Here is a 25880-nt window from a genome sequence, read left to right on the forward strand (position 1 = left end):
ACTACGACTTTGACTTGTTTAGATTTTTACTTTAATTGGCTCGCATCTAAACTATTTACTAGTAAAACTGCAAAACTATGAGGAATGTTAATAAAATAGTTGTTTTCGTAGAGGCACATCATTCTGAAACATTTCTCTTTGAAGCCATTTAATTGATAAGTGGGAACCCCTGTGTCACTTCTTCAAGAATGTGCACATTAAGTGTTAAAAATGCATGATCCTTGGGCAAGCAGCAGCACAAATCTACCGAAATATCCAGCTAAAACTTAAGTACAGTGCTAAACCCTAAGTTTTCTCTCGTAGACTCATCATCATAATAAACGCGAACATTAAAAGAAAATGCGTTTTCGTGGTAAAAGCAGGTTGAGAAAATTCGTTCTAAATTCTAGAGATGCTCATAAAAATCCTTTCGAACACCTCATCTGTGGAAGCAATTTCGCTACATACGTGATTCTAAGCTAATGCTTCTTTCTCGCCGCCGTACCCTTACACACTGCCGCACGGAGTGTCACCTGAAAGCAGGTTCTGGAAAACTTCCGAATTTTGTTTTTGGAACACTACTGGCATAAGAGCGAAATAATAAACAAGGGCAAATATTAAATAAGTGAAAGGTAGCTTTAAAAAAAAATCAATTTTATATTCTGAAAAGATAAATAATTGAGACTCTAAAGCTTGTAAAAAACTATAACATTTCTTAAAAAATACAAATTTAAATTGTCTGAGCTTATAATCTTTAAAATGTTCTAATTTCTTTTTAATAATTTTGGTGGCTTTTTTTTATTTTTATTTTATTTTTTAATTTCTTAGTAACAAAATAACTTGAAATCTCATTGTATCAATATTCGTTAATCTTAACTCAATAAGAGTAAAAAGCGCCGATATTTTCCCGATATTGGTCCTATGTAGAATTGCTAGGTTAATCTAATATTTCATATTAATTATTTAGCCAATATCGGCCCTGTATAGAATTGTCCATATTTCTCGATATTTTACAACTACTTTTCAACTAGTATCGGCCCTATGTAGAATTGTTATTGTCCTATATTAAAAGGCATTCCAGGACCAATATTAAAAAAATCTAGACAGCCCAATATTGGTCCCTCGGTGCATGTAGAGCCCATATAGAGCAAATTTTGAGTTCAACTGAGCCTAAGGTAAAATTGTAGCTGGGGTTAGTTGTAAATAATAAAGTGTGCATGCATTTCCAGCTATATTAAGTATTTTTCAATCAGTATAAAGCAATTAAAGTTATAATTTAGAATAAGTTAAGTAAAAATATGCAAAACACTATTTAAAAGAAAAACATCAGAGTGTTCTGTTGTGTAAGGAGATTAAAATGCAGATTATACATATTTTTATGAATGGGCTTTCTATAATTAATTATAATTTTTATTTCTCTCCATGCTCATCATTTAACAAATAATTTTTCTTTTGAAAAATTGTCATATCCCTGTGGTTAGTGAAGTAAGAGAAAATAAATTTTCTTTTTCCTTCTTTCTCTTTTTTTTCTTTTTAATGTTTCCAGTAACGAAAATATCTTAATTGATCAGCAGCGTCATAGAAAGTTCTAAAATTTAAGTGCAGAGAGTGCGCTAAAATATTTGTATTCAAATGTTATACTTGGTTGCTTATTTTAAAATACAACCAAGTTTAATGCTATAATACGTAATAAATTAATTGATCTGCTAAAAGAATATGCTGAAAATTTATTAACGGAAAATTTAACCAGTGAATATGAAAACTAAATTTATGAAGATGAAAAACAAGCTAATTATATTTTGCTACATTGAACAGAATTTCGTCTGCATTTTTTTAAATGTTTGGTTTGTTTTTATCTGGAAGGCTAAAATAAATCTACCACACTAGTTCTGACACCTGGGGTGATATATGAAAACATCATCTAGAGGATAATTCTCCCTATTGAAAATAAAATTACTTTATTATTAAATGAAAAATTATTTACAGTTATTTTTGACCTAAACAAAACAAAAAATTTAAAACATCTTTATTTTTTTCCATCTAAAAAAACTCAAAAATTAAAATTTTAATTTTTTTTTTATCTAACATCTTTTTATCACTGCGCATAAGATTTAAACCAGTTTTCCTGTAAATTCATTTGCGTGCAGAGTTGCTCACGAGCATTTCCTTTGCGTCGTCCATTCGAAGGCTATAAAATTCTTCGCAACTAATTTAAACATTTTTCGCTGCTCCTTCCAGAAGAGTACTGATATGGACTAAAACTCATAATGTTGCATAATAGATTATTATAGAGCCTTTTCCAACCTGCTATGTTGTATTTTACAGAGTGAAGATTGTCCTTTTTGTAAATCATTTGGTTGTAAATGAAAATGAGGAATTGTCGCTCCATTTGCAGATCGAAATGGAATGCACCACTTGAATAAAATGGAAATGAAGTTTTTTTTAAATGTTTATGGTCTATAGTTCGAATTTTTTTTATGCCGTTTGAATGTTATGATGAAAAGGTTTCGCTTAAAACATTAGATTTGTCATATTGCTGCGTAATAGATTATAATAAAGCCTTTTCCAACCTGCTATGTTGTATTTTACAATGGATTACTGGGACTGTCCCTTTCGTAAATTTTTTGATTGTTAATGAAAATGAGGAATTTATGCTCCATTTTCTGATCGAAATTAAATGCTCTACTTAAACAAAAAGAAAATGAAGTAGTTTTTTTTTTTTTTTTTTTTGGTCATATTTATAGTTTTTGGTTTGAGATTGTATTCTAAGATGTTTGGATGCTTTGCTTAAAGCATTTTCCACCTAAGCTGCATATTTCTTACAGACTAAATCTGAAAGTAGTATGTGTTTAAAAATGTGTGGTGGTAAATAATTCAAATTCAGATTTTAATAAATTCAATTTTAAATATTTCTGCAGTTAGGAAACTATAAAACGGAAATTGGATTTATCATATCCAATTTCCTTTTAGTTATTTAAATGGAATAAATATCAATTTCACTTTGAAAAAAAATTCGAAAGAAACAATGTGAAAAAATATTTAATTAAGATTTAATGTTAAAAATATTTATTTAATTAATAATAATTCAATTTCAGGCAGTCTTTTAATGGGCAAAATAAAATAAAAAGTGAAAATCTAAAAAGCTATTGATCTAATAATCAGATTTTCAATACTAACATGCATTTGTTTTTAATATCTAATACAAAAAAGTTTTACCGACGTGCCAACATAAAAAATTTTTTAAATTTACAAAAAGAAATAAAATAATTATTCCAATAAAGTTGTTAAAACTTTTTTCCTGTTTGCAAAGCTCTGCTCATTAAACTTTTATGTCTATTATTGCTCCACCGCTTTTCTTGTAAAATTATTTTCCTAAAAACGCTGCCTAAACATTAAAAATTTCAAATTTTTTCATGTTCAATAAATTTAAACATAAAATAAGCTCTTTTTAATTTATTATTATATCTAAATTAGTATCTTTTTCTTACGCTTGAAGTATTTCTATTAAAATTGTAGAAGTTTCACACATTTCCATTTTTCAACTCTTAAAGTTTTTAAATACTGCGCTGCCAAAAATAGTAATAAAGTAAAGCACGATAAGATATTATTCTAAAAATACACGATCATAGATGAAAATGGCAAACAAATTTAAAATTTAAGGAGAAAAATTAATTTAATTTCTCAGTGTGCATAATGTTTTTGTTAAAACAAATTTCACAACTTATTTAGTTTGTGAATTTTTACATTTTTTAACACCGTTCTGTATGAAGTAAAACATGAAAAGTTTTTATCTTTGCAATCTAAAATTAATTTTATCACATAAAATTGTTTATTAAAATATAAAAACTACCCTGGTGTTAAAAAATTGTTTTATAGGAATCTGAAAATATAAATTATTTGTGATGTACCGTTTTCATTTTCAAATATTAATTATTAATTTTATTAAAAACAGAAAAAGAATACTTCGTATTTTTTTCTTTTTTTTCAATTAGTAGTCTAAGTTTTATATCATAACTAAATCTCTCTTCTCTTCTTTTCTTTTTTTAACAAATATAAACCACACACTCATTTATCTTACAGAGATAGCAACCATAACTTGTCATAATATATCACAGTTATGTGATATTATTTTCATTTTTAAATATTGATTATTCCTTTTCAAATAGCTGACTAAAAGCAAAATAAATAAATAAATATTTTGTGTATTTTTTTCAATTAGTGGTCTGAGTTTTTCTCTAATAATCAAATCTCTCTTCTATTTTTCAACAAATGCAAACCACACACACCCATCTTACAAAGACAGCAACCATAACTTGTCATAATATATCACAGTTATGTGATATTAATTGTTTTCATTTTTAAATATTAATTATTCCTTTTCAAGCAGTTGACTGAAAACAAAGCAAAAAATATTTTTTATATTTTTTTTTCAATTAGTGGTCTAAGTTTTTCGCTAATAATCAAATCTCTCTTCTTTTTTTCAACAAATGTAAACCACACACACACCCATCTCACAAATACAGCAACCATAACTTGTCGTAATATATCACAGTTATGTGATATTAATTGCTTTCATTTTCAAATATTGATTATTCTTTTTCAAACAGCTGACTAAAAACAAAAAAAATTATTTTTTAAATTTTTTTTCAATTAGTGGTCTGAGTTTTTCTTAATAATCAAATCTATCTTCTATTTTTCAACAAATGTATACCACACACACACCCATTTCACAAAGACAGCAACCATAACTTGTCATAATATATCATAGCGATGTGCATGGCCGTGATAGCTTTATAGAAGACTGAACAGAATCAACCCTCAGGACTTCCCTCCCCCCCTTTAGAGAGTGTGTATATATATATGGTGAATATAGATATATGACCAATAGTTCCAATACGGTGGTTATTGTCCATAGAATAATCCACCCCACACTATTCAAGAAGCCATCTGTTACACGCTGGTATAGATGATTTCCGCTTTAGAGTGTTATAGAAATAAGTGGTAAAGGGGAGTCTGGGCCTGCTTTAATCTTTAGTTTAGGGTGTTTGTGGGGTGATATTAAGCTTATTAAAGTGTTTAAATGTATAAATTATGCATTAATATATTTCATTATATTCAAATAAAAAGAGAAAAAAGTAAGATGCATTTTTTTTAAACTTTTAGTTCGAAGTTGGAATATATAAAAATAATCATATATAACATATTTTAAAACTTCATTGCATAATCACGTAAATCAAAATCTTATTTATTAATGTTTATCCTACGCTGAGAAAAAACATATGGTTAAACCTACCAAAATATGGTAAAATTTTTAGTGTTTGGGGCACCAGAAAGCTCGGCAATTTTCACCGAAGAGTTTTGGTAATGATTTTGGTAAAATTAGCAATAAAATATTGTTTTATAATATGCAATTAAATTTTGTAAACTTGGTTAAATTTGGTAATTTTTCATACCTTTGAGCATGGCATGAAAATCATTTATTCGATTACATTTACTTTCCAATTTTTGCATTCTTTATTAAATGTGTGGTAATAAGAACCATAATTTTCAAACCCAGAATTTCAGTTAAACTGTTATCATATGAACGGAAAAATTTCCAAATAAATTAGTCAAATACCGTGTATTTTGGTTTTATTAACTATAATTATGGTTTTCTGTTACTAGGAATATCATCACCGTAAAGTAAGGTAAATTTGAAAGAAAAAAAAGTTCCTACATGCATGAAAGATATTTTTAAGTGGGAAAAAGGTCTTATAATTTACAAGTGCCTATGATAGTAAAATAAAGGAATTAAGCAATGAAATTATGTAATGAAATATATTTTGCAGTGTTTAAGGTAACTAGAAAAACTGAGTTTGTGATATTAAATTTCCTCCTTATTACAGGAAATAAAATAATGTACATACAGCTGTTTATTATTTATTTATTTATTTTTTGAAGACTCTGTCGCCATTTTGAAATATTCTCTTTTTAGGGAATAATAAAGTATTTTTATAACTAAGCATAAACAGTCAACAACTTATTTTTTACTTACTAAAAAAAGGAGTGGGGGGGGGAAAGGAAAAATCAACTTATTCGAAACACACAAACTCGACATCTAATTTTACTGTACGAAAAATGTTCGTTTTTTAAAAATCAAAAGTAGAAAAGCGTTTAATATTTCATTGCATTTTATTTTCCCCACATTTAAACATAAACATTCTATCGAGTAATTTTTATTTTTCAAGCAAGACAGAAGAAGCAACAAATTAAAATTGAACAAACTTGTTATCTTGTTTTTACTAAACGAAAAACATCGTCTATTTTTCGAAAAATCGAAATCAAGCCTTTATCATTTTACTTCGTTTCAGCAACGCTACATGTAAACATAAGAAGTCTACTACCAACTTCTAACAATGCAGGAAAATCAACAAATTCAAGATAAACAAACTTGACTGCTAAGTTTACGGTACGAAATATGTCGTTCGTTTTTTGAAAAATTAAAATATAGAAAAGAGTTTTAACGTTTTATTGCATTCCAATCCCACTGACATCAAAACATAAGCAGTCTACAACGAATTTTTTCTCCCTAACATGACCAAAATAAGCAAATAAAAGCAAGAAAAAGAAAAACTCAACAATTAAAAATTTACTGTATGAAAAATGTCGCCCTTTTTCTAAAGATCAAAATTTATAAATCAGTGAATATTTTATTGTTTTTCAATTTCACTTACTAAATCTTAATATAAACAGTCTAAAGCAATTTCCTCTTTCTAACAAGAGAGAAAATCAACTTATAAATAAACAAACTCGACATCTAATTTTAATATACGAAGAATGAGGAAATCCATTTAACAATGAATCAAAATCTAGAAAAGTGTTTAAATTTTAATGCTTATTAATTCCACTACACTTATAAAAAAATAGTCTACATCAATTTTCTTCTTCCTAACAGAGCAGAAAATCAGGCAAATCAAGTTCAAAACAATCAAACTCGAAATCTAATTTTACTGTATGAGAAAAGTCCTTCCTCTTTCGAAAAAAATCCGAATGTAAAAAAGCATTTAATATTTTACAGTGTTTCAATTCCACTACATTTAAGCATAAACAGCCTCTAGTGATTTTCCTCATTTTAACAAAACAGAAAATAAAATTCAAAGCATACAAACTCGACATCTAACTTCACTGAGAGAGAAATGTCGTTGGTTTTTCAAAAAATTCAAAATCAAGAAAAGGGCTTAACATTTTAAAGTGTTTCAATTCCACTGTACCTAAACATAAACAGTTCATAATGCATTTTTCATGTTTCTAACAAGGAACAAAAATCAATAAATTCAAAACAATGAAACTTGACATCTAGTTTTACTGTACGAAAAATGTTTGTTTTTCAAAGTTCAAAATCTAGAAAAGGGTATATTATTTCATTGTGTTTTAATTATTCTACATACAAACATAAGCAGTCTACAGTTTAATTTTTATTTTTCAAATAAAACAGAAGAATCAACAAATTAAAATCAAATAAATGGGACATCTTGCTTCACTGCAAGAAAAGTCTCGTTCATTTTCCGAAGCACCAAACTCTAGAAAAGCCTTTATGATTTTATTTTGTTTCAATTATACTACATCTAAACTAACCATAAAAATTATACAACCTAATTTTTCTCTTTCTGAAATGCAGAAAAGCATCTAATTCAAAATAAATAAACCGAACGACTAAATTTACTGTACTGTAAATGTCGTTCGTTTTTTTTAAAATGTCAAAATCTAGAAAAGTCTTTATTATTTCATTGTGTTTCAATTCCACTACATCAAAACATAAAAAATGATTTTCCTCTATGTAACGAAACCAAAAAATCAGCAAATAAATAAATAAAAATAAAAACTCTACAGTTAAATTTATTGTGCGATAAATGTTCATTTTTTCTAAAAATGTATACCTTGAAAAGCATTTATGCTTTATTGAGTTTGAATTCCACTAACTACATCTAAAAATAAAAAGTCTAAGAACGTTTCCTCCTTCTAAGAAGACAGAAAATCAACAGATCAAATTCAAAACAAGCAAACTAAGCATCTAATATCACTGTACGAAAAATGCTATTCATTTAACAAAAAATCAAAACCTGCAAAAGTGTTTAAAGTTTTATTGCATTACATTCCACTACATCTAACCAGTCTACGAAAATTTTATTCTTGCTATCAAGACAGAAAATTAACAGATCTAATTCAAGACAACCAAACTCGAAATCCAATTTTATTATACAAAAAAAGTCTTTGATTTTTCCAAAAAAAAAAAAAAAAAAATTTAAATCTAGAAAAGCATTCAATATTTTATTGTTTTCAATTCCACTACGTCAAAACATAAACAGTCTTCAGAGATTTTCCTCACTCTAATAAAACAGAAAATGAACAAATTTAAAGCTAACTCAACATCTAATTTTACTGCGTTCGTTCTTATAAAAATCAAAATATAGAAAAATGTTTGACATTTCATTGTGCTCCAATTCCACTATTTCTAAACGCAAATAGTCCACAGCGTAATATTCCTCTATCCAACAGGACAGAAAAAGCAACTTACTCTACATCAAAGTTTACTTCATGAGAAATATCTTTCGTCTAAATAATTGCGCATTTAATTTAAGCTTGAATTAGCCTGACAGCCTAGTGTCTTACCGATTTCATTCTAGTAAACATTAACTCAAAATGTAGAAAATCAAATATGTGTGCGTAAAATTAAAATAGATGTGTAAAATCAAAATTTAGAAAAGCATGTAATATTTTGTCGTGTTTTAATTTTACTGACTACATCAAAACATAAACAGAAGATAGCATTTTTCCTCATTCTAACAAAACAGAAAATAAGCAAATTCAAATTTTGAAGAAAAAAAATCGCCATTTAATTTTACTGTTTTCGTTTTTCGAAAAAATAAAATCTAGAAAAACGTTTAATGATTCATTGCATTTCAATTCCGCTATTTATAAACACAAACAGTCCAGGGTATAATTTTCCTTTGTCTAACAAGACAGAAAAATCAACAAATTCAAAAACAAACAAACTCGACAGCAAAGTTTTGCTGCATGAGAAATATCTTTTGTCCAAATAATTATGCATTTAATATAAGAGAAAACAGCTTGAATTTGTCTGACAGCCTAGTGCCTTGCCACTTCCATTCTAGTAAACATTAACTCAAATTTATACACCAACCCCTGAATCCTCTCTCTCTCTCTCGTATATATATAATAACTGGTCTAACACACTATATTGAAGATGCTCGGCTCATTAGACAATGATTAACGAGCGTGCTCTGACAAGATAGGAGTCTGCATGGGTGCCCAACTATTGTCACGGGTGAATTGTGGGGTCGGGTCTGTTGTACTTCAAACCCCTTGATCGGACTTTTGATAAACTTGTATGGACAGAAATGGACGGTTGTTATTATTCTGACACTGCTTTGTAACTGCTAAGTTATGAGGAGGAATATTTTTACCAAAAATCGGGATAAACTTGATGGTATTAAAACGATTTTTTATTCCAAGTTCTGATGGAAAGCCGTTAGGAATCAAGATCGTCAGCTTATTATTATTATATTTTTTTTTTTTTTTTTTTTTTTTTTTGCACAAGAATATGGATGCCAAAACTTTTGCACGATAATTTCAGAATTGACTATTGCAAATTTCGGGATAATATGGATTGTATTGAAAAGTTTTTTTATTTTATGTTCTGATGGAAAACGGTTTAATATCAAGATTGTCTCTTTACTTATTTATTTCGTACGTGAATATGAATGTCAAAATGATAATGTCAAAATGAGAATATGAATGCCAAAATGATATGAGAATATGAGAATCTTGATGGTATTAAAACGATTTTTTATTCCAAGTTCTGATGGAAAGCCATTAGGAATCAAGATCGTCTGCTTAATTTTTTTTTCACAAGAATATGGATGCCAAAACTTTTGTAGGAAAATTGCAGAATTGACGATTGCAAATTTCGGGATAATATGGATAGTATTAAAACGATTTTTATTTTACGTTCTGCTGGAAAATGGTTTAATATCGAGATCGTTTCTTTACATATTTATTTCGTACGAGAATATGAATGTCAAAATGATAATGTCAAAATGAGAATATGAATGCCAAAATGATATGAGAATATGAGAATCTTGATGTTATTAATACGATTTTTTATTCCAAGTTCTGATGGAAAGTCGTTTAGAATAAAGATCGTCTGCTTAATTTTTTTTTTCCACAAGAATATGGTTGCCAAAACTTTAGTATGAAAATTTCAGAATTGACGATTGCAAATTTCGGGATAAAATGGATTGTATTGAAAAGTTTTTTTTTTTTATTTTACCTGATGGAAAACCTTTAATATCAAGATCGTCTCTTTATTTATTTTGTACGAGAATATGAATGTCAAAACTTTGGTAGGAAAATTTCAGAATTGATAATTTCTAATTTTATTTTTTACTATTTATTTTTTTATGATGATTTTAAATAAAGTTACATATGGGTTTCCTCAAGTGATAACTGTGTTAAAAACTATAGCTTTCTGTTTATTGGATGATTTTGAAATTTTATATAAACTAGAGTTAAAATTATTCAGGATTTACTTTTCAAAAAAAATTTAAAGTATACGTTACTTTGATTCAATTTTTGTTACATTTTAATTCAATGTTAAAAGTTATAAAAGTAATAGAGTGTTTATTTATAATAAAATACCCCAGTTGGGCAGTTTTAAGTGAAAACATAATATTAAAAACTTCATCAACTTCATTAGGAACTAAAAAAAATTTGATTTACGCTATGTTCGTTCAAAAAATATAAGAAAATTAGTTTAGAAGTCATAAAATTAATTATTGTTAGAAAAACATCTTTAAAGATAAGAATAAGCACTGCTTTTCATTTCAGATTAATAACAATTTAGATTTTACTTCAATTGAATCGTAGCTGAGATCTCTGTATTAAAAACTTCTTGTGTATCAAAATGACGCTTATGTATAAATAGACATATATATATATATATATATATATATATATATATATATATATATATATATATATATATATATATATATATATATATATATATATATATATATATATATATATATATATATATATATATATATATATATATATATATATATATATATATATATATATATATATATATATATATATATATATATATATATATATGTATAAATAAATAATTTAAGCTTTAACTTGAAAATAAGTTCTAATTTTTACTGTATACAATTAGATTAATTTTCATACATTAGAATCTAATACTTAAATCTAAATTCGATCTAATTTCGATCTAAAATTTCGATCACTATGGTGCTAATTGTTTGAACAGATTCTTTTACTTGAAGTAATTGACATGTTTCTAAACTGCCTAAAATAAGAGTTTTGATATTACTCCTCTCAGTCTAATACGAAAGCAAGTGGAACTGATTTATAGCGATTTTAGCCTGAAATATTAAATTCTAGTAGTCACAGTTGTGCCAAATATTTTGGATCTAATATTCGTCTCCCATTCTAAAATGAGAACAGGTGGAGCTGATGTTGTGTGATTTTGAGATAAAATCTAGCAGTAATATTTATGTGGAATACCTTGAATCTGACATTTCGATTCAAATTTTGATCTCTTATGTTAAATGTTTAAACAGACTCTATTACTCTGAGTAATTAACTCTTCGAAATAGCCTAAAATAGAAGTTTTGATATTACTTTATCTCAGTCTAATGCGAGAGCAATTGGAGCTGATTGATTGCGATTTAAGTTTCAAATATTGAATCAAGTAGTTATAATTGTGCCGAGAATCTAATATTTAGTTTCATGTTAAATCTAATGCTCATTTGTATTGTTATAGTAATAAATGGAACTAATTGAAACAATTGACAGGTTTCTAAATAGAGTAAATTCGAAAGTTTTGCTACTTCAACTAAAATTTCATTCAAACAATGTTCGGGAGGGGCTGGAGAGAGTGATCGGAGAAGATAAATGACTCCATCCAACAAGATTCTTTGGAGTTGACAAGTTGTTCCGTTCAGAGTGACAATCCAGGCAACAATACAGCAATCAGAAACCGCCCACTAAGCCCACTTTCACACAACAAAGTGTGGGCCGAACCTCCTCTTCAAAAGCTGCACAGGAACTCATTATCCCAATCCGCATCCGTGATCAGTAAGACACGCGACCTGATACAAAAGGGCAATCAGTTGAACACATCGGGACATACCCGAAAACGGCAACGTACCTCAACACGCGACCATGCTGGACGTTTGTGGGGAATCAGTCATAGCCAGTGTGACAGTTTTTCTTTCAACCACAGCTGGTATTGTTGAGGCCGTGTGTACGCGAATCGTTGTTGGTGAAGAGGAACATGACTTTTTTGTGTGTGTGTGCTCTCGATTAGCTTTTTTGGGAGCTGGCAGAGTCGATCGTTTTTTTTATGCCTTTTATATTTGTTACAGATATAAATGAGCCTTTTTTTGGATCATAAAGTAGGGAAGTCAAAATGTTTTCATTTTTATAATAAATATAGCATAGAAAGATTCGAAAAGTTTCGAGCAATACTTTATTGATCGTCATTTGAAAGATATATATATATATATATATATATATATATATATATATATATATATATATATATATATATATATATATATATATATATAAATAAAAAAAATATGTTACACTATTGACAATTTTGATAGCAAATCGTAGAAACGTCATTAATCAATAGCATGACTATGCCTTTTCATTTTCTAAATAGCTAATACTAATTCTTATTTTGAAATGACAAAAAATGTAATAAAAAATATGTAAAAAAATCAAATAAAAAATATGTAAAAAAAATTTTAATGAAAAATAATAAAAAAATACTAGTTTAAAAAACTATTAGCTTAAATTTTGAGTTTCTAATTTATTTATTATTTTGATCAACAGTTTAAGTGGTTTCATTCGCAATTCGAAGTAAGATACACAAAACACTTTTCCAAGTTACTATGTTTTGAAACTTTTACAATAAATAATGGATTTTTCATTACGGAAATTTTCAATTTAAATTGGATAGCAAGTGGAAAACACCTAATCATGTAATATAATAACATATCTGAATTTAAAAAAAAAACGCATTAAGATTCATTTTGAAAATACTATATAAATATTAAGAAAATGCTGTGATTGATTGTATGCATAATGTATCAGTATATTCTGCTAAGTCTTTAAAGAAGATAGTTTGAATGGAAATATTTTAAAGAACTTAATTTTGTCTAGTTGATTTTCTCACATTTTATAAAACGCCAGTGAATATGCTCTTTCATTAAATTCTGAAATTGTTTAAAACATAATTTAAAAAAACTCTAAGATTAATGCATATATTTTTTAGAAATCAAACTATAGCAGCAGATAACTACATAAATTAAAATTTACGATTTTAACTTCTTCGATAAACAATAATTCATTTGCAAAAAATGAATTTTATCGTGCCATTTCAACTGTTAAATAATTCAAAAAGATTTTATGTTATATAAGCACTAAATAATTTTTTAAAAAAAGCATTAAGTTGTTTTTAAAATAAAAAATTTTCAAAGTATTCTATAAAAATTCCAGATAACATTACGGTAAGAATTACCGGTATCTTAGGTGTATTATCTGTAAAATTAATTTTACCTTGAAATTCATTTTTGCTTTAAAATATTTCACCGTATATTTTACAGCAATAATCATTTAACTACAGTGATTCTATAATAAATAGTTTTGCAAAAATTACGATATGTCAGATTTCTTTTCCGTTAAATTTCACAGCAATTTGATCCTGAATTTTTTACAGTGTATTTTGAAATTCTGTCATTTAAAAAACAGTACACTAAATTTAGTATTCATTTTCTTTATTTTGTTTTTTATGTAGTGCTTATTTAAGGTCAAATCTTTTTGAACCACTTAGTAGTTGGAATGGCACTATAGAACTCCTCAATAACTGGAATATCAAGAAGGATACTAATTGTTCTGTTAAAAGACTGTGTTTGTTTCCAAACTGCAGTAAACTTTACAAGCACTTACCTCTAGCACTCGTACTAAATTTTGAAAATATGCTATTAAACAAAAACTTAAAGGTCCAACACTTTTTTAAGGAAAAGTAAAAGAAACAAAATATTGCACGTAATCTGTTCAGAAAGTATTTTGAAGATTCAAAATATTAAAAAAAAGAAAAAGTGATTAATAAATATAATGGTGAATTATGGTAACATACCTGTACCCTGGCTTCCGTTAAATCGGTTTTCATGGCTATTTCTTCTCTTGTGTAGATATCTGGATAATGTGTCTCTTGAAAGGCTCTTTCTAGCTCTTTCAGCTGAGAACTTGTGAAGGTGGTACGGATTCGTCTTTGCTTTCTTTTTTCCGTCAACACACCATCATGGCCGGTGTATACTTTGTATGGCAAACCACCTGCGTACAAGACATAATTGAATTAGTTAAAGCTGAATTGAATTAGTTATATCTGTATGTTGGAAATTTAAGCGAAGTAAAATCATATCCAAAAAATAATAATGGTTTGGGTAATTTTTCTGATGAATTAAACAATTTAATTTCGAGATATACGTAATGCTAACAGAATTATTGTTAACTCTTATAAGACTATCATAATTCTGTGCTTTTAAGTTACATGCGAAGTAGACCTGAAAATTTTAAATTTTCATTTAGTAGCCGGTGACCAGTAGACTCTAATAACTTAGTAGCCACTTTTTAGCAGCCACAAACCTAAAGAGTCGGTGACTGATATCGAGAAGGTCCTTTTCACTTAATAGTCATTTTCTGCACAATTTTTTTTTCTTGGATTAAATTATATTTTAAAAAATTCGTATTAGAAATGATCTACGGCTATAAAAAGTTATTTCAACAATAAAAGTAATATAAATACGTATGTGCAAACTTTAGTTAAACTTTCTGACTTTAAAGAACTCTATTTAAAACTATTTAAGGATTCAAAATACATTTAAAGTATACATTATAGCTTTGAAATATGTGAATTTTTAAAGAAATATCCTTTCACATAAATTTTTTCCTCTCAAGTTGATTGATTCTGGAGGATCAAAATTTCGAATGGAAACATTGGACATTTTAATAAAAATTCTGCTTTCCAGAATCTTTATCCATTGGTGTAATTTTATCATTAAACACAATTTAAAAAAAGGGAAGAGTGACCGGTTATTTATTTAATTTAAGCCGCCACTTTTTTTAGTAGTGGTGAGTGGTTATTTTCAGGTCTAAGGCAAAGTAGTACGGAATAAATTCAGTTCGAAAAAATAATCATGTTTAATGTAATTGTGACCTGTAAAGAGCTAAAAACATGAATCAGATTGGCTACAATCGGGTATCCAAACTTTTTTATGATAGATTTATTAGATGGTGGTGCTCTTATTTCTTTAACTTATTTTATTTACCACTACTTAATTTGAAACAAAATTCATGCAAGCTTACTTAAATTTTATGCGAATTAGTTATGTCGAATTTAAAGAGAAAGAAAAAGCAATTCTGTTCCATTAAACTTACCTATATAGATGCACCTACTTTATATAATTTTCTCTGATTAATAAATATCCCTTATAATGTCACTTGCCTGCTTCTTTCACAAAGCTCTTAATGTAATATTTAAGGATGTTAATGGTTTTTTGAACGTAAAATATAAAACATCTATCTATCAAGCTTTACTTATTGCTAAATCTATGATTAGTAGTGACAGTTCATATTTCTTATACTAACTTATATTTATATTAATTTAAGCATGTTTTATATGCAATATCTATTAAAATTGGAAAATGAAATAGGTTGTTTTATTCAATTATTTGATATCAAAATATTTGTAAGAAATATTACTATTTTTTGAGCATTTACATCATAAGTTAAAACTCACACTTATTTTTTTCGTATTTTAGGAATATTCATTCTATTATTTTTACACAGCTGTACTTTCATGTATAATTTATACTTATTAAGAATGGCATTCAAAAAAAATTTAACAAATGTAGTTTATTAGAAAATATTTGTGTAATTATCATAAAAAAATATTATCCACACATTTTTTATCAATATCTTATAATTAGCTTAATGAAAATAAAAGAATTATCTGAAATATTAGAAAAATAAAATGCTTTGATATTATTTTTAGAATATCAGCTAAAGATAACTGCGAACTGTTTAAAGCTATACTACATGTTACAATTCAAAGCAATGTCTTAAATTCACTTTTTACTAGCCAGGGAAAGCTTTGTTAGTCAGTTTTTCATAGAAATTTGAAATAGTTCTTAAATATAAATCAGAATGTTCTCAACAATTGTCATACAATCACTTTTCCGAAAAAGCGATGCGTCATTGAAGTAAATGATCCGGTGAAAAGGGAATTACCCCATTGCAAACAGTTTATTGCATTAAACTTTGTTGTTAAATCTGCCCTTATATTGACATTCAATTCGCAATTATTATCATTATTTATCCACTTCAAATAAAATATATACTTTATATTCTATTTCTTTGTATTATATGTTACATTATGATTTCCATATTATTCATAATTTAAATAATTAAAATAAGTATTTAAACAAAATATTGTTTCAAAAAAGTTCTTTAAGCAATATAAAATACAGAACTTGAAGTTCTTATTATTTAATGAACTTATTTTGTCCCCATATTCTGAAATTGACGTTTTAATTATTTGAATAAAATCCAGTTGTTCCTAATTTCTTAAAACTTCTCACTTGTTTACAGAGAAAAAAATTCTAGTTAAACTACTGTACTGTTAGGTAATGATATTTCTGGTAAAGAAAACGAATTTATGGTTAATAAAACCAAAACACTCGGTATTTAAACCATTCATTTGGTAATTTTCCCGTTCATATGGTAACAGTTTTATTGGAAATTCTGAGATTTTTTTTACCACACATTTAGTAAAAATGCAAAAGTTAAATGTAAATTTAACGGAATAAATTATTTTTATGCTATGCTCTAAAGTATCATGATAAATTTGCCAAATTTGACCACAGTTACCAAATTTTATTTCATATTATAAAACCATATTTTATTATTAGTTTTATCAAAATCATTACGAAAGCGATTCATTAAAAATTATTGAGCTTTCGCTGTTCCTAAAACAATGCTCATATAGCCAAAAGAACAGTAAATTTTACAATATTCGGGTAGTTTTGGTTATATTTTTTTCTCAGTGTAGTTTTTAGTGTAATATTCTGATTGAAAAAAAAAAGAAAACAGTTGACATTTTTTGTTAAACCCGATTTCAATTTTCATCCGATTTACTTAAAAATCAGACAGCGTGATTATTATTCATGTAGTTCTCATTGCATTTCAGATAAATTTTTTAAAAAAAATGTGTCCAGTTTTACCACATATATTTACGAAATAATGTCTTACTCGATATTTATCACTTAAGTAATCAGCATTTATATACGTATATTGTTAAATTTGTACTTAAACCTAGCGTGGAGAAAAAGTTATCGAGATCGCTAGTGTACGAAAAAGGGAGAAACCATTTTATGTCGGCCATAGCATATTAAATCATATTGTATTTACACGCATTTAATGTATTGCATGTTAATGCAATGCAAGCTGCATCTTACATTGTGATAAAATTTGGCAATTTTATCATGTTACCTTAGAGCAGTGACTAAAAGCTATTTATTTGACTAAATTAACTTTTCTGTTTTGTATTTTTTACTAAATGTGTGGTAATAAGAATTTTGGAAACCAGAATTTCTGTTAAACCACTGACATATGAACGGGAAAATTAGCTAATGAATGGTTTAAATACCGTTTAGTCTAGTTTTATTAATCAAAATACTCGTTTTTTTTCTTCAAAAAAAGAAAAAAAAATTCATTAATATGCAGTATGATAAATATATCAAACTTTTTTCCTCCGTGAAGAATGCAGAAAATTCGCATGAAATTACGGTTCAAAATACCGATGTTGTAGTTCTTATAATAGCGTACATTTATATGTTTTAGAAATCTACACACAATTAAATAATTTTTTTAATACCGAGTACAAACTTGAGTCCATGGATAAGCTAAAAGACTTGATAGATAAAAGTGTTTTCACATGCTTATAAATCAGTATTGCGAGAGTAAATACTTAATAGCCAGAATTGTTCATGTAAGAATTCGTTTGATGTATGCATAATCTTGTTAGCTATCTTAAAGTTACATAATTAAAAGTATATCGAAATATTTTAGACATTGAAACAGTAAATGCCTTTTCGTAGTTTCATGGCAACTTAAACACTATTTCTCTAAATCATTTTTAGACAATTTTTAATAACTGATTCTGTTTAAATAAGTAAGAAACATGAAAATCATTAGAATAATCTTATATTTTAGAAGCATAAAATAAAATTATCAGATAATTTTTATTTATTATTTTTTTTTGCAAAATAATAGCAATGAAAAATTTGTAAAGGGGAGAGAAAGGAAATATAATAGAGAAAGAATCAGACCCAAATGCTGTAATAGGAATACTTGCATTTGATATAAATGCTAACTACGAACATAAGTTTTCAAAACAGCAATATTAATTATTCTAAAGGATGTATTTTTCCATTATAATTTCAATTATTATTATAAACATTTTTTAAAATATTTGCTTTTCTAAAAATTGTTCTGTCGCATCTAATAAAACTGAGCACATATTTTTAATGATAAAATACATGCCATTTTAAACTTATACAAACTTTTAACATGTGATGTAAATTACTTAATATACTATTTTTCGTTTTAACATTTTAAATTTTTAACACTAAATACATATATTTTTTTTTTTACATTCAAGTATTAACATACAATTTGTTAAACAAGATCAAAAAGTTATTCTATGAATGGAAGTTAAGCAATTATAGATTCTTAGGCGTTAATCATTCATGAAGAAATAACAATTAGAATTTCAAGAAAACGCAAAATATCGTTTTAAAGAGAAAGGAAACAGATCCTTTCCCCGAAATAGAATTTTTTATTCCATTTTATTCCAATTTTAATCGAGCGATTTTCAGCATTAAATAATATTTCTACAAATAGTTTAATATTTTTTTTAAAGAAGCAAAGTATCACGTAAAATAAAATTTTCAATCCTTAAATCATGAATAAAACCTGATATTATAAAGATATTATAAAGTTGTAAATTATTTTGGTTTGTATTTTAATTTTAAAAAAAAGTCTCATTTTTCTTTTAAAAGAATAGAAATATGATGGAATTAACTATTGAATAATATCGATATAAATATTCATACTTTTGAAATCAAACAGACGAATAATTCATTAAAAATAAACTATTAAAATGGTTAACAAAGAAGCAATAAAATTATTTTCAAGACTATTTTACATATATCGATTGATAAAAATAATAGCTAATGATATCGTTTGCATGAGAAAACGATATCACTAGCTTTCTTCATTTTTTTTTTGTCAAACGATTTATGCAAAATATTTTTAAAATAATTTTGTTTCGTTTGCAAACTATTTCAACCGTTTATACAGTTAAGAGAAAGGAAAGAGCAAAATTATTTTTATCAAATGATTTTGCACACAACAAAACTTTTATACAAATTTCTCTTATTATCTCATTTTTTTTCTTTCTCTTCACATACAGAGAAGGAGCAACTCTGATAAATTGCTTGTTTAATTCTCTCTAAAGCTTAGTATATCGTTTGCACTTGAGCAAAAGAAATTAAAATACGAAAGTATTTCATCACTTTCCGAAGTAATTCCGCCAGCTTCTGATGAAATTATCGAGCTGACAGGTCCTAATTTGAGAAGGAGGCATACATAGCAAGTAGAGAATAAAAACAAAAGTGAGGAGAAGACGAGGCAACACAAAAGCTAATTAATCAAAGTGCATACTTCCTTCCTGTTATCAGTCCCCCGAGAAAACTAATCTTCCAAAACAAACTTTTATTATGTTTTTAAAAAGCTACAGCACGGGGGTAAGGCCAATAATTATAATTTATGACTAGTTTCACTTTCGTCTAGTTTCTCCTGTATGGAGTGTTTTGGATAAGGTTTATAATGAATAAAGTTTTTAAATTGATATGAAAAGTACAATATAGTGCAAAATGAGTTCTCGGAATATACTTAATAAAGTATTTTAATATAATACTTCAAGATCTAATTAAATATTTCAACACTAAAAGACAATTTAAGAAGTTTTATTTTATACACTACAACTCGGAACATAATACTCTTATGTTTTAATAAGCAATTTTAGAGTAGACTGGTATTAATCTTAAGTTTTTCCTCCGACTAGCTCTTTAGCAATTTGGGAATAACAAGTTCAAATTAAAGTTAATATTGATTGTTAAATCTAAAGATAATTACGGCGCATTCATAATTTTCAATAATATAGAAACTAAAACTTAATGGACATTTAGTGGATAATTTGTGCCAAATTATTATGTTATTTATAAAGATGTTTGTTTAAAGTGCAAAAATGTCTAACAAATTAATGTTTGGAGTGTAAATAATGTCACATACATGAATTGCATAAATTGATAACTTTAAACATTATGAAAAATTGAAATGTTTCCAAATATAAATTAAAAGCTGAAAATTTACATAAGTGTTAAAATTGTTTCAATTAATATGTGAATTAAAAATTACTCGATAATTTGCTTGTCAGAATAGAACTTCAAATAATATAAAAAATGAGTAATGCAGAGACGCCAACTTACTCCGCTTTTCTAAAAGAAAAACATATATTATCAAGTGGTAACAAAATTTAAACTATTTTCAGTTTAATATTTTTTATTTTATGTAATTTTTTCATCACTACAAATCAAAAATTCAAAGTATTATACGAGATGCAACTTTATTGCAGTTATCCCTATTCCATAAGTTTTACTGTATAATTCGCTGCCAATTTATTAAAACTTATGTAGAAAGTGGAGTAGTTGGCATCACTGGTAATGGTATTTTGAAATGTATCTTATAACAATTTGTGATAACGTATGAAACATAAAATATAAAACAGAAAATATTAAAACTGCTGTCGTAATATTGAAAATAATAAGTAATAACATAAATTAAATACTCTTTAACTTCATAACAGGTGATTATTTAATCGATTAACAGTTGCTAAAAATATTAACGTAGGATTTTTCTTATTTCTACGTAGAATTTTTTTAATAAGCCGTAAAGTAATTTTTTTGCGTTTAAGCATAACTAATAAATTTATTTAAAGGAATAATATAGCACTCATAATTGTTTTATGGTAAGTCAAATACGACACTATTCGTAGCTTGTTTATCCCATCAACGACAAATCTGTTGCTTGTTTTATACTATTATATGCAATTCATAAAACTGAAATTACAAAAGCATCTCTTTAAACACTTATTTTTAGTAGACTATTTATACAAATAGAAGTAAATTTTATATAAGTGCTTAAAAGTATTAGAGGTGTTAATTTTTTTTTCTGTAAAGTGCACTTAATGCTTGAGGTGGAAATGTTTTTGTTGTCGTTGTTCTTTGTATTGCAAGGGGAAAAATTGCATCGGTTAATTAAAATTAACGTTGTTCAATGATTAAAATTTGTAAAACAGAGGAAGTAAAGTATTTGCTCTTTAATGGCTGATTGAGTATATTGAGTTTATATAGCAATTTTATCAACCACTAGGATAATGAAATTGCATTTTTCAATGCTGCGTATTCAGCCGATTGTCTTAGAATTAAATAGTTAGTGTATAATTTTTATTAAAACTTGCTTCAAGCTTACTGTTCCTTAGAAATAAATATGAAATCTTAAAAAAAGTGTTAGAACAATATATTTATGAAAAAAATGTATGAATAAACAAATGAATCTTTAAATTTGTAGTTATTGTTTCATATATAATGTAAGAATATAATATCTCAGTAATGTTTCCTTTATAAAAAGCCACTCAAAATATGTATAAAAACTATAAAGTAAATGGGAATATTTAAGTATTATTAATCTAAGAGTATTAATTTATTTTGCACCTATATATTTAAAATTATTTGTATTTGCAATATTCGTTAAGGAAAGGATCTTTGAAACTCTAAAGAATTTACTTATTGCCAATCATTATTTTTGCTACTGGTAATCAATTTAAATCGGTTAGTTTTCAAAAACTCTTGAAGTTCTTATGATAAAACTATGCTGTATTGATGATTTAAAATTCATCTATGTCTTATACTTTTAACTACTTAAAAAGTAGCAAACAATTTCTAATTAATAATTTCAAGCGAAAAAATATTGATGAAATATAAATAATTTATTAAACCAAAAATTTAAAATTAAAACAAAAATGCAGCTATGCATAAAAATAAAAAATAAAAACATTTTCTGATAAAGTGAAAAAAAATTAAGCAATTTAAATTTTTAATTTCATTTTTTGTTGCCTTTGAGAATTTTAATGGGAATTTCGTATTATTATAAATAATATTTGTGATTTGAAGTTAATGAAAGAGATAAACTTTTACATACTTAAAAAATATAATAAACAACTATTCCTAATGCATAACTTTATGCAAAATAAGAGTCAAAAAATCCAAAATATAAATAACTATCAAACTCCGTGCTTTGAATATGAGCTCTACTTTGTGTTGAATACATTAATTACCACAAGCCAAGTTTCTATTCATAAGTTACTCAAGTGTAGATTCAGTACACCTAAATCACTGTTCTTAATTTAGCTTATAATCTGACTAATTACCGCAAAACAACGAACAGGAAGAAAGGCGCTAAAAAACATCTCCTACAATTAGATTCCATTATTCTTTCCATTCTTTGAAAAATAAAACGATAAGAAAAGAGACAGATAAAAATATCTTATCAATTTGAAAGCTGAGAGAATACAAAAACCACGCTTAAACCTGAACTTCTAGAAAAGGGTTTCCACTAACTTCTCTACGTGAAGAATGGGGATGAATTAGCATGCTGCGGCTCTAAGGATGGCTGTGAATAGCAATTAGGACTAATCTGATTTTTGCTAATTATTCCCGGTTACTTAATTAGCTCTGATAGCTCGAATTTGGTTGCAAAAAGCGCCAAGGCCAACAGGTGGTTTGGTGTGTAAAACATCGCACTTCCTTTTTCTTTCTTCAAGCTGAGGAGTAAGTTTATCTTAGGTAGCAAAAAAGGAGATGGTAATTCAAATTTGTGTCAGAGATGTATTTTTATACAATGTTGCGATTTTTAAGTGGTGAGAAATTGGAAATGTGAAATGAAATGTTAAGGGGAGTTTTTATAATCTTCAGAGCTCTAAAAAAAAACGCTTTAATGCAATAAATAAGTTAAAAGGGAGAAAAAGTTATAATCAATCAAAAATTTTAAATTACAAATACCAAAAAATCATGATAGATTATAAAGCTAAAATATAAACTAAATATTTAAATAATTAGCTCTTTCAAAGTTATTTAACGATTATGTTTCTTTAAAAATACTTATACAATAATAGATGGGAAATATATATCTTGTTATTGATGGATAAATTATGCATTTACAAGTACACTGCAAAAAAACTTCCGTCAAAAAACATAATAATTCTGTAACTTTCATACAGAAAATTTGATGGTCTTCAGACATTTACAGTCTTCCTATTTTTCGATTGCCCTGAGGGTACCAATCAAAAACTTGTTTTACGTAGAACATTACCAATCCATTTATGTTTCTTAATTATAATATCTGATACGTAAAGATATTTTACAGTAAACGTGCTTTTTCTGTATCATACAGATAATCTGTGGCATCCTAGCTGCCAGATATTTTTCCGTAATATTACAGAATAGTTTTACAGTGTAATGCTTGTAATTAAAAGAATTCGGAAGTCATAATTAATATTATGAAGTAACTCTTGTAACTGAATTACTAGTGATTATTTTAGTTTCAATGTGCTTAGTTTGAATGTTTTCATGTGTTTTATTTTTAATGAAAAATATATGTTTGTGCATAGCGTTAATTCCGCATTTGATTTAGACTAGTAATAAACGCTTAATTAAATCACTTGCTTACCCGAAAAATAAAGAAACATTTTTATCATGTGATATCATCCTCCAAACAACAGGAAACATAACCAGTATTGTTTACCGTAATCAAATCAAATGCGCACATGAGCATTTTACTCAAATTTTTAGTGAAATTCATTTTAGTGGAATAAAGGACATTGTAAAAGTTTTATCAGAATAAAGTGCAATTTTAAATAGACTTATTTACAATATTTTCAGGGTATGTTTTAAGATGAAAAATTTTTAAATGATTTTGTTCAAAATTTTACAAAATGAAATAATCATATTAAATACTAAATTTATAATATCAAATACAAAGAAGATAAATTGCTTCTCAGGTAAAATAAAAAAATTTCCATTTTAAATTATTTTAAATACTATGTAGACTTTTGTTTTTTTCGTAGAAAGAGTTTAACATGTTTACTTTAAATGTCTTTAATTCTTATTTGCAAAATGAAAAAAGCAAGTTCAAATAAAAGACTGTAAAAATCGAATTTGCTATAAAATATGAAAACATTTTATTTTTCATAAAAGTTAATAAAATATAAAAATCGAAAAAAGCATTATACAATGACTAAACATTAATGAATAAAATATCTAGTAAACTTCTCAAGCAATCTTGTAAAATTCTAATAATAAACACACTTCCAAAAGTTCATGAACATACATTTTAAATTACTTTTTCTCAATATTAAATTTTGTTAATGTACGGTGAGCAAAATATAAACAGCTTTTAATTTAACACGTAGCTTTTGATTTAATTTTGATTTAGAGCACTAACTCGCAAATCTAAGAGTTTATTAGTCTAAACTTAAATATACTAATTGATCAGTTCACACTATATTTTAGTCGAAAAATCAGACACAAAAACATTCTCTCTCTTTTTCTTTTACAGAGAGAGTGTTCAGAAGTTTTAAACATTTAATGTTTTTTTTTAAATTTCTCTAAACTATTTATGTAAATTAATATATACTTGTAATTATAAAATTCGTTTATCTAAAGATAATTTCATGCGAAATACAATATTCTATGATTGTCTACTAAATTATCTGCGAAATTATTGAATTGCACTACATGTAAATGCTTAACATAACTTTAAACTACGTATTTTTACGTATTAATGACAAATACATAACTTAAATAAGATTGGCCAAATAGCTTATCATTTATGAAATTTCAAAAGATAATTTTTAAAATTTCAAACTGATCATATACCTATTAAAATATACCTTCGTTCTCCACAAAAAAAAATATAACAAGAACAATTTATGAAAAATTAAATTTCTTGAATTAACTTTTTACAGAAAAAGAAGTCTCTGTTTTGAATGTCGTACGATTTTTAAATTTTTAATAAATACTTTTTAATGTTCGTACTTTTTCCCTGTGTGTACCTTTTATTGAGAGAACATGTTGTACCAAAAAAAAAAGCGTTTCGTTCTAATAATGCAACTTATTTGATATAATATATTATAAGTTTAATACATAATATATAATTAGTAACATAAATATGTTATTAATTTATATAATATATTATTAGTAACATAAATATATTATTAGAGTTTAATAATAATCCAATAATTTTTGTAGCTTGTTTCCATTTTTTTATATCACAATCAGAATAGCATATATTGGAGATTCAAACAATTGAGATTATATTTAGAAGTTTATTTAAAATAGTTGAAGCTAAACCCAGTACCATTGACTATTGTTCATAAACGTAAAATTAATATATTGTACAAAAAAAAAATACGTGCTAAGATTGTTGAAAACGTAAATATAACTTCTTTGAGGGATTTATTTATTTAATGTTATCTTTTCTCAAAACAATATTGATACGATATTTGTTAGCATTTTATAATCGTTTATAAACTTCGCAATTTAAAGGAAGAAAAGAAA

The 25880-nt window shown here is 26.3% G+C and overlaps 1 protein-coding gene across 1 annotated transcript in view; it reads right to left on the minus strand.

Moving 5' to 3' along the window:
* LOC107446297 (uncharacterized) overlaps window positions 1-25880 on the minus strand; it is a 75008-nt gene that overhangs the window by 40145 nt on the left and 8983 nt on the right. The window contains exon 2 of the mRNA XM_016060907.4: window positions 14219-14415. Within this exon, the coding sequence (XP_015916393.1) occupies window positions 14219-14415 (197 nt within the window). The remainder of the gene's footprint in view (window positions 1-14218; window positions 14416-25880) is intronic.

Source organism: Parasteatoda tepidariorum, chromosome 2 (genome assembly GCF_982258835.1).
Source record: "Parasteatoda tepidariorum strain Cologne lab strain chromosome 2, Ptep-v5.0, whole genome shotgun sequence".
Classification (NCBI taxonomy): Eukaryota; Metazoa; Arthropoda; class Arachnida; order Araneae; family Theridiidae; genus Parasteatoda; species Parasteatoda tepidariorum.